This window comes from Neolamprologus multifasciatus, chromosome 9 (genome assembly GCF_963576455.1).
Source record: "Neolamprologus multifasciatus chromosome 9, fNeoMul1.2, whole genome shotgun sequence".
Classification (NCBI taxonomy): Eukaryota; Metazoa; Chordata; class Actinopteri; order Cichliformes; family Cichlidae; genus Neolamprologus; species Neolamprologus multifasciatus.
In genome coordinates, this window is record NC_140447.1 from 13,753,588 (window position 1) to 13,767,720 (window position 14,133).

At 38.9% G+C, this 14,133-nt stretch overlaps 1 protein-coding gene across 2 annotated transcripts in view; it reads left to right on the forward strand.

Moving 5' to 3' along the window:
- The window catches only part of ctnnd2a (catenin (cadherin-associated protein), delta 2a), a 265,825-nt gene that overhangs the window by 44,399 nt on the left and 207,293 nt on the right, over nt 1-14,133 (forward strand). For both annotated transcript variants that reach the window (XM_085173422.1, XM_085173423.1), the window contains one exon: nt 3,196-3,326. In XM_085173422.1, the coding sequence (XP_085029548.1) occupies nt 3,196-3,326 (131 nt within the window). The remainder of the gene's footprint in view (nt 1-3,195; nt 3,327-14,133) is intronic.

Here is a 14,133-nt window from a genome sequence, read left to right on the forward strand (position 1 = left end):
AATCAGCCATTGCTGTACATTTATTCGGGCTTAGTACTAAGTGTTATAAAGCACAAAACCAGTGGGTGCAGACATTATTACTTGCAAAAAAACAGGTGTAATTAATAGCAGCTGCATTTCTTTTCAGTATGCCTCTGCCAGGCCTCTGGCATTATACATGTTGGCACATTGGCGCTGCTTATTGGCACAGCAAAATGGAATAAAACCATCATTAATGTTATTAGTCACACCTGTGATTTTCCTGCCATGAGAAAGGGGTATTGTGCCTATTTCAAACTATAGTATATTGCTACAGACACAACTGGATAGCTTTTGGAACGAAAACTTGACCACAAACACACAAACTGTTGGCCAAGAAGCCACATGTCAAATTATCGATGGGACACATATTCATTCTTTTGTGTTATTTGGGAGCTCCAATTTATTGCTAGAGGTGTTTACTAGCAGAAAAACATCTATATGAGTTCAGAAAGAAGGTGAGATGAGGCTTTCCTCTTCCCACTGACTTGCACATTTGGCTGGCGCATTCAAGAGAAATTGCGGCAGTCAGCCAGCGCGTGTAAAATGGTCTTTGCTGGGGTTCTGGTTGCTCAGGAGCCAAACTCCAGTGACTCATCTCCACTCAGGAGGGGAGATGCCAGACACAGAAGTGGTATTTGTCAGTGAGAGTGAAAATTACCATCTGCAGGGCATCTTACTAGCATCTTTTATTTACAGACACCACCCTGTCTAGCCGGCTGTCTGTCTGATGGCTAGCTGACTGGCTAATAGAATGAGTGGAAGTTTGCTTGGCACACTGTCTAGATCTTCATTGAGGTACTGTCTCTGTAAGGTAACTGATGCGCTTGACTCTAATTCTCTTTGTCTGTCTCATTCTATCTTTTGGATGAATACTTCTAAAAAACATATCACACATTTTAAAAATCTATGACAGAATCCAAGCTGCAGAAATGTACATGCAGACCCTGTAACTAAAATTAGAGGCATGAATTTAAATCCCCAGATCAAATGTTAAATGCCTGAGACTAGCAGGAAACTGTAAAGTAAGAGACTCCATGATTTAATCCCACACTCAGGCAGTTCATTATTTAGTCTCCTACTGAAGTCTGGGCTTCTGTATTGACAAAATCCTGTCCCTATGGTCTCTAAAACACTCTAAAACTTGCCAACCAATTTCCTGATTTCTAAGACACTTTCTCTTTCTTTCTCTTGCCATGTACTTTCAGCTCAGACAGGAAAAATGTGCAGAAGTTTGATTGATGATTTAAAACCTTTACAGTTAATTAGACATAAGGTGATTTCATTGCGTTTCATTTTTGATATTGATTTTCTACTGCTTTCTTGTATTGCTTGAAACTGAGCTGTCCCTGAATTTTCTTTCACATTTGTGTGTCTGGGCACAATATTGTGTATACCCTGGCCTGCAGAAAGTGAATTTGTTTCTTTTCAGTTAGTGCCTAGTCAGAACAGACCAAAAAAAAGTTTCTCATATCATGCACAAAAAAATGAAAATGGATTTTGTGACACTGATTTTCATGGAAAATGGTGGTCACACAAATGGTAACAGAAAGTGTTAGTAATGCATGACAGGAAGTCTTTAACCTGTCATTTCCCTGCTCAGGTAAAATACAAGGCTAAATTATTAGGGCATGGAACAGAAAACATATTAGCATGTTAATAGTGCAAGGTGTTGTTGTTAAAATATTGCTTTCATATTATAGATGGCATAATTTAGAAGCGTCAAGTGATGTTGATGCATCTATTAGTACTTCCTGGGATTAAGATGAATGCTGATTGAAAACAAACAAACAAAAAAACCCATGCACGACTCATGCTAACTTTGTCAAGCTAGTTGTCAAGGTGGTGTTTGATGAACAATGCATGTCTTTTACCAATTGAATACATTCATTACTCAGTCTACAAGACCCTGTGTTTGTGAAGTAATATAGTGGAAGTGGCAAATCCCACTGTGTTTGTACTTGTTTGAGATAAATTTGCTTTATGTTTTGTTTTTGTAAATTAAGTCTGCTTTTAGTATTTATTCTCTCATACCACAAACATCCAGTCTGTCCTCCAGTATTGTGCTCATCGGCGCCCTGACTGATTGACTGTCTGGCACGTTCAAAGTAATGTTTTAACTGAATTAGATTCTTCAATCATCTTATAAGAGAAGAAAACAACAGTATTTTATAGATAGTTGAAGTCTGTATATAACAAAAGATGATTGCGAATCCATTCCACTTGTTTTGATGAAACTGGTAACAGTTGCATTGAAGAGACAACAAGACAACCCTCAAAATTGCATTGGTTTTGTAGGTGGTGGCCTCAGACCGTTGCCTACTCCTTATCTCTCCTGACTGTTTTTTCCCATGTTTTGTTTTTTTACTGTTTTTGTGATTACTGGTAGCAGGTGAGAGGTTACCTGAAGCCCATTGAGGTTGCACAAATAGTTCAGCTCCAGGAGATTGTTTGCTGAGTCTTCCAGAATAGTCTCAAGAGGGTGGAAGAGCAGGACTGGTATCTTCTCTTTTGTCTGAGGAGGAACAGAAGCACTACCAGAACCCTGCAAAGTTACCTTCCTGAAAGCTACTCATGTGCACTTTTCTGACCAAAATCTCAAGAAACACACTGCATGAAGGTGGTTAGAGGTCCTGATGTCCTTTAGTGGGATTGGTGCTCACTATGGACACCATGCAGCTTGATTGGCTTTCACCAGTGAACACCAGAACTGTGAGGTCCAGCACTGGTGCACATTCTCTTCACAGATGAGAGAAGTTTCACACTGAGCACATGTGATGGACGTAAACGAATCTGGGGATGGTGTAACAAGCATGGCTGGTTTGACGGTGGATCAGTGATTGTGTGGGGAGGCATTCACTTGTAGGGTCAAATACACTTCCGTGTGCTAGCCAACAGTGTCCTGACTGCTATTAGGTACCAGGATAAGATCATCAGACTTACTGTCTTATATGGTTGCAGTGAGCTCTGGGTTCCCCCTGAAGGACAACACTTGGGCTCATTGCCAAAGTGTCTATGAAGAGCCACGAACACTACTGATCGACACTGGGGTACAAGTTGAATCAGCCTGTGATTTCAGTTTTTTACTTATTAAAGTGATTTTTCAATCATGTAAATGAGACATATTCTTCGTACTGTTTTGTCACATCATTTTCTATATATGTGTGTTAATTTTAGCCATGCCAGTGCCGGATCAGCCTGCAGAGCAGGAGAAGGGGGCCATGGTTCCCCCTGTGATGCCATCCTCCAATGGAGACAGATCTGAGACAGAGACAACCTCCTCTATCCTTGCCTCTGTCAAAGAGCAGGTAGGAAGTCCTCCATATACCATAAATGTATGTGCTGAACTATAATAAGCCTTTTTTATGTAAAACTTTGCTAAAAAGGCCAAATTGTAACTTTGTTGTTGATAAACAGCTCTAATATAAGGCAGCTCATAAAGTTGTTGCTGTTATATAGCAGCACCCCACTGTTATAAAGTGTTTAAACGAAAGCAACAATTGATTGGTTGAGTTTAATGGATGGAAGTAATGGAAATTATGGAGCAACAGCTGGAAAATATCATTAAAATCATGGCCGTTACTTGACAAAGGAGGGCTGGAGTGGTGACTGCATCATTGCCTGCAGGAAGGCAGGTTTTGTTTAAAAAAACCCATGAAAATCATATATAAGAAAATAATATATAAGTAGGGTGTCATGGTCCTGGGTCGGTGACCCAGCGCTTTCAGTTTATTATCATTTTCTAGTTTATTATGAGGTTGTTGATTATTACTGTTTGAGTTCTATGTGTTATATTCGGTCTGCCTTTGAGTCTGCGTCTGTGTCTCTGTCTGTCTATCGTGTCACCCCGCCTGTTTGTGAAGCTGTCTGTTTAGTTCTGTGTCTTGTTTGGTTCCTCGTGTCTGAGTTTCCTGTTTTATTGTGAAGGTCTCTGTCTGATGTGAGTATGTTCAGTTTACATTTCCCCTGTCCCGTCAGCCCTGATTCCTCCCAGCTGTGTTGCCCTCCTGTGTGCCATTTCCTGATTACCTGGTGTGTGTATTTATAGTTGGTGTCTGCCTGTGTTTCTCGTCGCGTCGTCTGTGTTCATTTGTGTATCTGCTCCGCGTCTCTCTGCCCCTCGCTCCATGTCCTCCTTTTGTATTAGCTTTTCCAGTTTAGGTTTATGTTCAGTTCTGCCCACACCTTGGTTATTTGTGCACTGTAAATAAAACCCACTTGCACCTCCGCCACTGTCTGCTTTTGGATCCTCCTTCCTCACCTCCACACGACTGCCGCCCCAGCCGTGACATAGGGGATGGTAGACGAAACAGCTCCAGGTTTGGTTTAGGTGATGATGAGGGGAAATAAGTGCAATGCAAATATATTTTAGTCTTTGATATGTTAGATTGAGAAGAGGTGAGAGAAATCAAGAATAGGAAGTACACAAGAGATTTGCTATGTACGTATGTTGTGTAGCTTTGTACAGATTGATCTTTACACCTCTTGATTGATATATTTAGCACTTTATTTATGTTTTAGGCAACTTATAAGGCACAAAAATATGTGTTTCTCTTCGCAATGGAAAGATATTCTTGAGTGAAGTGAAGTTCATACTAATTGTACTTACTCCATTGTGTAATGGAATGTTGTTTCCTTTGGATTTGGCTCATCAGCAAGTGCAATACACCATAGATTTATCATTTTGCCAATCTGCATTGACTCTGAAGTTCTCCTTAATTTAATACCACAAAATATTCCATTTACCCTTACCGAGTCAAGGACAAGTGCTGATAGCAATTTAAGCTTTTTTTCCCTTTGCAAATGGCATTCATTTGTGTGTGTGTGTGTGTGTGTGTGTTTTTCCCTAGACCACAACCCTCTCAGTGCTTTCACATTACTGAATCAGTGAAGCGCGCAGTGTTTAGTCAGATTCCTGCAGCAGACTAGATTTGAACCCAGCTCTTCCTCCTCCCATTGGGAGAGCAAATGTAGTAGAAGTTACCCACAAGAGGGATAAATCACAGACTTGTAGCCATTGTTGAAGTCTTATTTCTGCAGTGCGACATTTCTAAAATCTCCTCCCCTTAGGAAAACAAATGTTTTACAAATGAATTGTTCAGTCATTGAAAGGGAATAGGAAACAATAAGTTTTATCTGACAACAGCTCTAATCAGTGCTACATAGCAGCACATTAGATAGAAGTTGGATTGACTACATTTATCTCTGTGCTCTCATTGCTGACTCATTGGAGCACACCTGATTTTGTCAGATCCATTCATCTTTACTGATCCAGTTCAGTTCAATTCAATGTTATATAGCGCCAATTCACAACAACAGTCGCCTCAAGGCGGAAAAAGACGCTACAATATTAGAAAGAAACCTCAGCAATCACACTAATACGCACAAATGCTAATGCACCATTGATAAAGTGCAGTGGATTAAAAAAAATACCTACACTATCCAACTCTTTACCTAGACCTTTTACATACATGGGCCCAGATTAATAAGCAAAGACAAAGGCAGTTCATTTCAATAATAAATAACAAGGCTGAGGGCAATCTGGTTACCAAAATAATACATTATAATATAGGTTTTCTCCAGAAAAACAACATGGCAGTTCAGATCAAGGAAACGCAGCTGAAGGAGAATGGATATGTTTTGATATAAAGGCGAAGCCTTCTGTTAGGAATAGCTGAGGACTCTGTACGGATAAGTGTGTGTGATCGCTGGATAAATCTGACAACTCAGTTGGAATGCACGATTAATCCAGAAGAGTGCTGCTTTCAACAAACTATCTCACTGCATAAAACTGAAAACTGTCAGTATACAGCTGTCCTGTAGGATTTGAAAAAAAAACAAAAAAAACAACACAAAACTTCATTCATCCTCAGATCCTGAGCTGTACATGTGTTAATAAAGTTACTGCTGCTTTGCTACATGCATAAGTGTGCACACTGGTATTTTTATCTGCATGACATGCAAGGCTGCAGCTATTTAATTAAAGTTAATTTTACATGTTGTTAGATTTTGACTTAAATCCAGCATACTTCTGATCTGGTCCATGAGTAGCAAGATAGAGAGCTTTAAAATAATCAGAAATAAGAGGAAGAAAAATCAAAATACACAAAGAAACCACTCCATGACGGATCTCTGTGACTAAAAACCTGAAACACTACAAACCCATTCACTACTTTAAAAAGTAACATGGCTGTCTGCGTTACCCAAAACATCCCACAGCTCTGTGTGGATCTTGTATTGGGATTCTCCCTCTCCCTCTGATGCTTCACATGAAGTTAAGTTCTGCTCTGTTTCATAAACATATCAGCGTTACTGAGGACCAGAAACATGCAGGGCTGAGCTCTAAATAGTGGAGAACTCACTGAAGAGCCTAGAGTTTTGGTGTGCTCACAGCTTGAGCAATCCGCTGATGCCAATCATACACTTGTTCTGATAACATCTCCCTCTGGCAATCCAGATGAGCTGACACTTCTAGCAGAAATTATCACACCGTCTCATCATACACAAAATAAGACAATTTTCAGAGTTGAATTTGATACAGTTGCCAATAAATCGCTCGCTGCAAACCTTAAATTTGTATGTGATTCATTCAAATACTCTCCTCCCAACATTTTGTGCCTCTGAAAGTTGCACTTCTGCAAGTACATGTGCAGTACAGTTAAAAAAAAATGTTTAGAAAATCCCAACAGTAGTCTTTTAAAGCTAAAAGAAGGTTTTGTGCTTGTATTAGACTGTCAGTAAATATAGTCCTTCAAAAAATAATCAAAACACTTGGCTATCAGTTTTTAATGCAGCTGGATTTGCTGTAGATTTTCTGCTTAGAGGAACACAGTCTCCTGCTGCAGAGCTGCTCACACTGATTCCTAGCAGAGCTGTGGGGGTGAACTGTATCTCCATAGTGCTGAATGTTCTCACAGTAACTACTCAGTTGCATTTACATAAAAAGCTCTGTACTAGTTATGTACTGTACTGGAAACTTGGAAGCTTTATGTTGAAATGCCTATGTCAATGCCTATGTTTGTCTAAGTTTTTTTCCCCTGTAATTTGCCCCAGTAACTGACCAGTTCTGCTCCCATTATGGCACACCCACCCTCATGCCTTACACTCACGTTTCTCACTCTGGCTTAGGTTTCATTTAGGAGACACCAGCAAGGAGTTGGAAGGTTGAATAACATGCTATTAAGTAAGGGTAAAGACTTTCAAATGCTTAGTTAGGTCTTCTTGCTGCTATCTGTTCCAATTAGTTCACCACAAATTGGAAATTTGTGAAACACAATGATCTGAGTTGTAGCCGATGGTGCTTCTGAACATTTAATGGTTCTCTTTATGCTCTGAAAGCTGCCAGAGGAAACTAACTGGGTGAACATATGATTTTTCTCAAGTATATATTCACAGAACAACAGCTGTTGCTGATATAATTATAATGCTACCTATCTACACACGGAAGAAACAAAACAGCGCATTAAACGCACAACACAATACCACTAAATAGCATGATACCTGTAGCTTAATGAAATATTTGATGCTTAAGTGGCAGCAAAAATTAGATCATTTACCACTCGCTGCGAAACAGCAAATATACAAACAACACATGAGAGAATTAATTACAATTATGGATTTTTTTATTCACATTGTATATACCTAACTGTGTCCTGCCCTGTGTCTATAAAGACCCAAATTTTATATTCCCATAGAAATTATATAGGACCTAAAATGTATCAGTCAAAAATGATTCCCACTGTCCATTTGACATCTGTCAGTATCATTATTACAATTGTAATACTTGTCCACATTAACTCAAACCAACAAGTTTAACAAAATACATCACTAGCTTTAATCAAATTTAAAGGTGGATCTAAACATTTTCTTCACAGTATTGGTTTGAGGTTTATTCCACATGCTCACAGACTTCCAGAAAGCACTTCCTGTCACAATTTGAGTGCATATTAAGTTAAAGATTTAGCATGACCTAACTTGAGTTCAACTTAGAGGATATACAGTATACTTTTTGCTCTACATCTAATTATAAGTTTGTTTGTTTGTTTGTTTGTTTTTTAAAAACATCGGGGGTCTGCAAGAAGCGCATGTGTGTTGATCACAGAAAAAAGTAGGTGCAACTTTCCCCACAGAGATACATTAAAAAAGCCAAACTCACTGCGGGTGCAGATTCACTGCAATATTTATTAAAGACACTGAGGTTTCATCAAGACACATAGTATTAAAGCTTGTATTCCTGTAGTCCTGATACTGTTTTAGCACAAGTGAACTTTTCCTCCTGAGACCTGCATATAATGAAAGATCTTATTATTATATGCCCTTCTCTCTTATCCCAGGTTACTTCTCTGTCCAAAAATGGTGAAGTACCCAGGCATATTTCTGTTCATGGGGTCCTTTACCATGAACATTCATATAAGTTTACAGTAGTCCCCCAGATTAGTTTTAATATATTTTCAGCATGAAGCTGACTCTAAAAAATGTGTGTCCAGTGTTGAAATATTCTTTTCAATTTTTCGTGATGTTTTATTACTGTCACACATTTTTCAAATTAAGTCCACACTCAGTATTTGAGGGGGATCATCCTTTTTAAGTTGATAAAAAGCTGAATGTACGTCATTGAGGAAACTCAACAGGAAATGTTCTTCATGCAGATTTCTTATGCATTCTCAGAAGGATGTCAGCTGGCTATCTTATGTTAAAATTTTTAGAGTCGACGGCTCCCTGGCTGACGTTGACGCCATTTGAGTTTCTCTCAATGTTTTGCACCGAGTTGCATCATATCTTAACTTGCCTCAGGAGGGCTCCACAGAGACCAAATCACCTATTCCTTAGTTGCTCTGAAATCAGTTTCCCACATATTTTCATTTAGCTGGATTTAATGTCCTGTTCTGTTTCTGGAAAAAGCCCTGGAAATGCAAGGTTAATTTATAATCTGGTTTATCATGTTTTGCCTTATCCTTGATTGATGTCCCGATTTAATGATTCCACCAATAATGAGTTTGATTATATTTGCTGTTCTAAACAACTAGTAGCCAATTAATCTTTTCTGCTTTGTACTATTCCGTCTGTTTAGAATCTAGCCAATTTAATCTTTTCAAATTACATTCTATCAGTGATAGATTACGGTCTTTTGTGTAATGAGCTGGCAAGGAGTTTATATTCCTTATAGCCAGAAAAACACAATACAAAATGAGTGAGAACAAAAGCCACAGGCTAAAATGATGTTAAGTGATTCTGCAGTCACAGAAAAACATCTCATGGGAGCTGGGAGGATGTTTTAAATATTCCAGTGTGCTCTATTCCCGAGATCCTGCTGGTTGACTTAAGTCAAGACGAGACTTAAATGAACAGAACTTTTGATTTGTAGCTGCTTGCTGGATGCTGTTTAAATAAAGTGAAATTAGATCAATCTTTCACCTTGATTTTGCAATTATCCTGGTGCTTTTATTACCCTTTAGTTATTATTGCTATGGAGAGCTCTGATTGCTTTTAGTACTTATTACATTTTTTGGATATTCTCCTACTTTTCTTTCTTTTCTTAACTTAAAATAATAGACTGTAATAATGCATGCAAGAAGCATTTAATATGGCTGCAATCCATTTGAAATGTGGATCTATTTTTTACTTTGACATTTTTGTGGAGACAAATGGTTGAACTTCCATAGCACACAGTAAATGAATGGAAAACATGAGATAGTAGACTAACTATATATAGCATATTCCCAGTCTTTGTTGTAGTTATAGTCCTCATCATTATCATTTTGTCTTTTGTTCCTCCTTCTCATCTAGAAAACACAATACCACCTCTTCCCTCATGCTGTTGAACTACGGCGTGCGCATCTTGCTTTGAGTTTGTTGAATCTGAGCTGAAAGTATCCATAAACTACTTGGGTTATCAAAGGTTCACAACTGATGGAAGCAGTTTGGTATTTGAAAACAACTAGGTCTTTTACAGAGCCGAGAGGGTAATATATTCTATCCTCTAGACTGATGGTTATTCTCCAAACTCCCTTTCTTTGCAGTTTGAGTGCACTTCATTGGCCTTTAGAGTGAGCTGAACACTTTCCTTTTGCTTGTGTGTGCTCACTAAGCTTGACTAGGCCTCTGGATATTGACTGTGCATATTCTTTACACTTTGACACTCTCCAACACTTATAGAAGTTCCTTGAAAAGAGATTTTGTGTAGGTGTCTGTGTGCCTTTTACAACTTTCTCTGAAAGCAAATTTCTGTAGGTGTGTGCCATTTGTGTATCCTAATAGACTTCTCTGCTTCTCTTCCTTGTCCTCCATCTCTGTCCCCCATGTTCTCTCCCCTTATCGATGCCCTGTCTGCTGCTGAAGTTGGCAGCTGTATTTTGCAGATGGTATAAATTAACTCTCATTCAGGAGCAGAATGATGGGGAAGAAATGAATGACTCCTCTTCCACACCCAAAACTATCAAATGCAGCATCTGATTAAAACCTTCTGTCTCCTGAAATTGTAAGGTGTAATAAGTCAGTGGTAAAAAACATATTCTAGTTTATATCGATTATAAAGTTATCATAACCTTATAGAACCTTTTAACTAATTCAGAAACATGTAAACTATAAAGCTGTATACTGCTGTAATATAATTAAATAGAGTTAGCCTTAAAGTGATCGTCAAACCTCTCTTTTTTTCAGTCTCAAAATTAGATTTGATGCATGTTTCACTTTAATGTGTACCTTTAATGTCCTGCACTTTGACCATTATCTCTGTCACAGTGCCATGTGAAAACAGTACATTAGCTTGCCCGCATACATTTGGTGGGTGAATACTGTATCTATGACTGAACTAAGTGCACGTAATAGATTGCATATGCTCATTGGTGCATTCAGTGTGGCTGTGTATGTGTGTCTGCCTGCTTCTGCATGCATGTAAATGGTGTAAATCATGTTGATAAGTATATTTCAGTCTTCAAAATGATTGTTAGAGGTAGAAAGGAAAGTGTCTCAATTCTGCTAATAAACATATTTAGCAAAAAAAGAAAGGGAAACACATATACTCAGATACTGTGTGTGTGTGTGTGTGTGTGTGTGTGTGTGTGTGTGTGTGTGTGTGTGTGTGTGTGTTTTCAATACACACTCACAAATGCCAGCTGCAGTTTTAATGTGAAAGGCCTATTCCTGACAATGACTTGTGGCTTTTAGATGAAGCTAAAAGCTGCCAAGATGACTTGAAGAGATTTTGATGCAAGCTTGAGTAGGAGGTATGTCACAGTAGCAGTATCCCCTTGCCATTTACTCATGGAAAGAGCCTTTGTGGGAGACTAGGGCAGAAAAAGGGTAATGTTCGGCTGCCTGACACTAACTCATAAGTACTGTAGCCATAGGAAAAGTTGGCCAAGAAGGCTCTTGTATGTGTGTGTGCATGAGTTCAGGTTGTGTCTGCTAGTTGTGCTAGAATATTAAATTTATTCAACGTCACTCAGCCAGCAACCCCACTACCGTCACCATCATCGTAACTGGCAGCTGGCAGGCTGCATGCTACTGCAGCAGCCTTGCTTTGGGTCAAAGAGAGAGCGACAGACAGAGAGATAGAAAGAACAAAACGAATGAGCAACAAATATCAGATGAAACATGAAAACCATGCAGAGTGTGTGTTTGTGAGTGCAAACAGAAGGGGTGTGAGAAGAGGTAAGATGTGGGCTGCAAGAAAGAGACAAGAAAAGACAAACAGCAACAGGAGAAAATGCAAAGGCTTGGAGAATATTATTGCTGGTAGATAAAGGAGAAAGTCTGAAAAAAATAGAAGAGAGGATATGAAAGATTGAATATAGACAGACCTACCTTTCAGTGGCAGCCATTGAATACGCAAGGAACAATTTCTTTTGGTGGAAATAAAATAAATAAATATTGTAAGACACTGTACAGACTACCATCGCCACAAAAATAAACACTAAATGTAATAATATAATAATAATGTAATAATATTTTATAAAAATAAACATGTTGATCATAAAATAGACAAGAAATACTTTTGACTGAGTACTGTCTTGCTTCGTCTGTTAACAGTAAGGATGTAGACATTTCACACCTGGAAACTCCAACAACGCAAGTCTGAGAGCACTTAGTGTTAATTTTCGACATACATGTATGATCCCAGTCAGAACTGCTAAGCTGTAGCCGTAACAAAAGTGATAGCAATGTACCATGAAGCCCAACTTTTAAAAAAATCTCGTCTCACAATCAATCAGGTAATCTCATTTACATTTAAATTGTCATGCTCAGAACTGACAGAGCACGAAGGCAGTGTGTGTCTGACAAGATGACACTTTGCATCTCCCGTGCAGCTGTATCTAAACGAGGTTTAATGAGCTAGAAGACTCATTTATTTGTTAAAAAATAAACACAGTGGATTCTTGGCCCATTTTCCTGGGTCATGATGACTTCGGTCATAAAACTACAGACAAAGTGAAAGGACTTTGTCTGATAGATTATTTTGAAACAGTATCTGGCTGCACTGTGACAGGAGAAACAGTTTGGTAACAACTTTAACTGAAAACTGGGTCAGAAGTCTGTAACCTGTGAAGGGTTGCTCCATGATGCTCCCAATGAGCCCTAACTCAGTATTAATGTATTCATTTGTTATGTGCCCACTCTCCCCACCCAGATTTATATGTGGCCATTTTTGAACGATGCAGAATCCTGTAGAACCAGGAAGAACAATGGCATTGTTAGACAGGAAGTCTAATGAGGCATGAAATCAATATGTACGATCCTGCCTCACCCGGGGCATGCTGGGTAATGGAGTGTCAGGAGTGCTTTGGAGCTATTTTAATCACAGAGACCTTGGAAAATCCACAAATAAACAGACTGGTTCCTGCCAAAATCCCACAACCCTGTGAGATGTGTGCTGTGGTTATGTATCTGTGATTACTTTTTATATAATTTAATTTACTGAGCGTCCATATGCTCGCACCTGCATGAAACAAAAATTAAGCTGTTTGGATTTTTTTGCATGTGTGTATCTTTGCATGAATTTATTTTGAGCAGAATTATCGATTATAAGCATGTGATCAAGCCTCACCTGTAAGGATCACAATAACAGAGCCCCTTCTCACTTCCAGTCATTTCCTCTCCCTCACTGGGCACTGTTTCATTAGCCTTTAACGCTACAGCAGAGCCCAGTGCTGATCCTATGTGTGAAGTAAGAGGTCTTTCTGTAAGCTGAACCTTAAATCCCAACAATAACGTTAACCCCGCCACCCCATTTGCATGCAAAATGCTACCTGAACATCAAATTGCTCACGCTTGCTTTTGCCTGCTATTGAACACTCTTGCTAGCAGTCTTGTTAGCAATATCTTGAATGATAATGGAATAGCCAAAAGCCTAATGTGGATTTTAAATTCTAGTAATTAACACAGGGTGCGCCCAACTGTAATGTTAATTCTAAAATTTTACAGATAGCTTTTGCTGATGCTCATTCTTAACTCTAAGTACACCCCATGATTCGATAGCTTGCAGAAGTGTCATTTACAGCAATAACTCAATCATACAGAATCTGAACAAAGTCTTACAGAGAACATCATTTTCTGTATGACTTCATCAGTCTGTCACATCATTATGGACGTTCTTTACAACATTGCATGAGTTCACTGATGTTTGGGGGCATTTGTTTTTGCACAGCTGTCTTAAGGTCCTGTCACAGCATTTCAGTGGGGCTGAGGACTGTACTTCGCTGCTGTGTTTTGGGTCATTGTCCTGTTGCATGACCTAGTTTCAACCAAGCTTCATCCTTTGGACAGATGGCTTCCTGTTTGACTCTACAATACTTTGGTACACAAAGGAGTTTATGGATGACTCAATCACTGCAAGGTGCAGGTTGGCTGCAAAACTATTTTTAGCCCTCCACCACTATGCTTGAGGTTTGTGTGCTGATGTGCTTTTTTTGGCCTTTAGTAGTCCCGTACTAGGGTCAAGCATCTACTAGGCATCATTTACTAATATTTGCATGAAAAGGTTTTGACCCTGTGCAACAAATGCATGTAGAATTACCATTGGATTTATGAAACATGCATACCAGCCTATATTGTTCTCCCCACGGTGCATATGTTAGTGTAAATTTGAATCATTCATTCAACTAGCAGCCCTGTGCA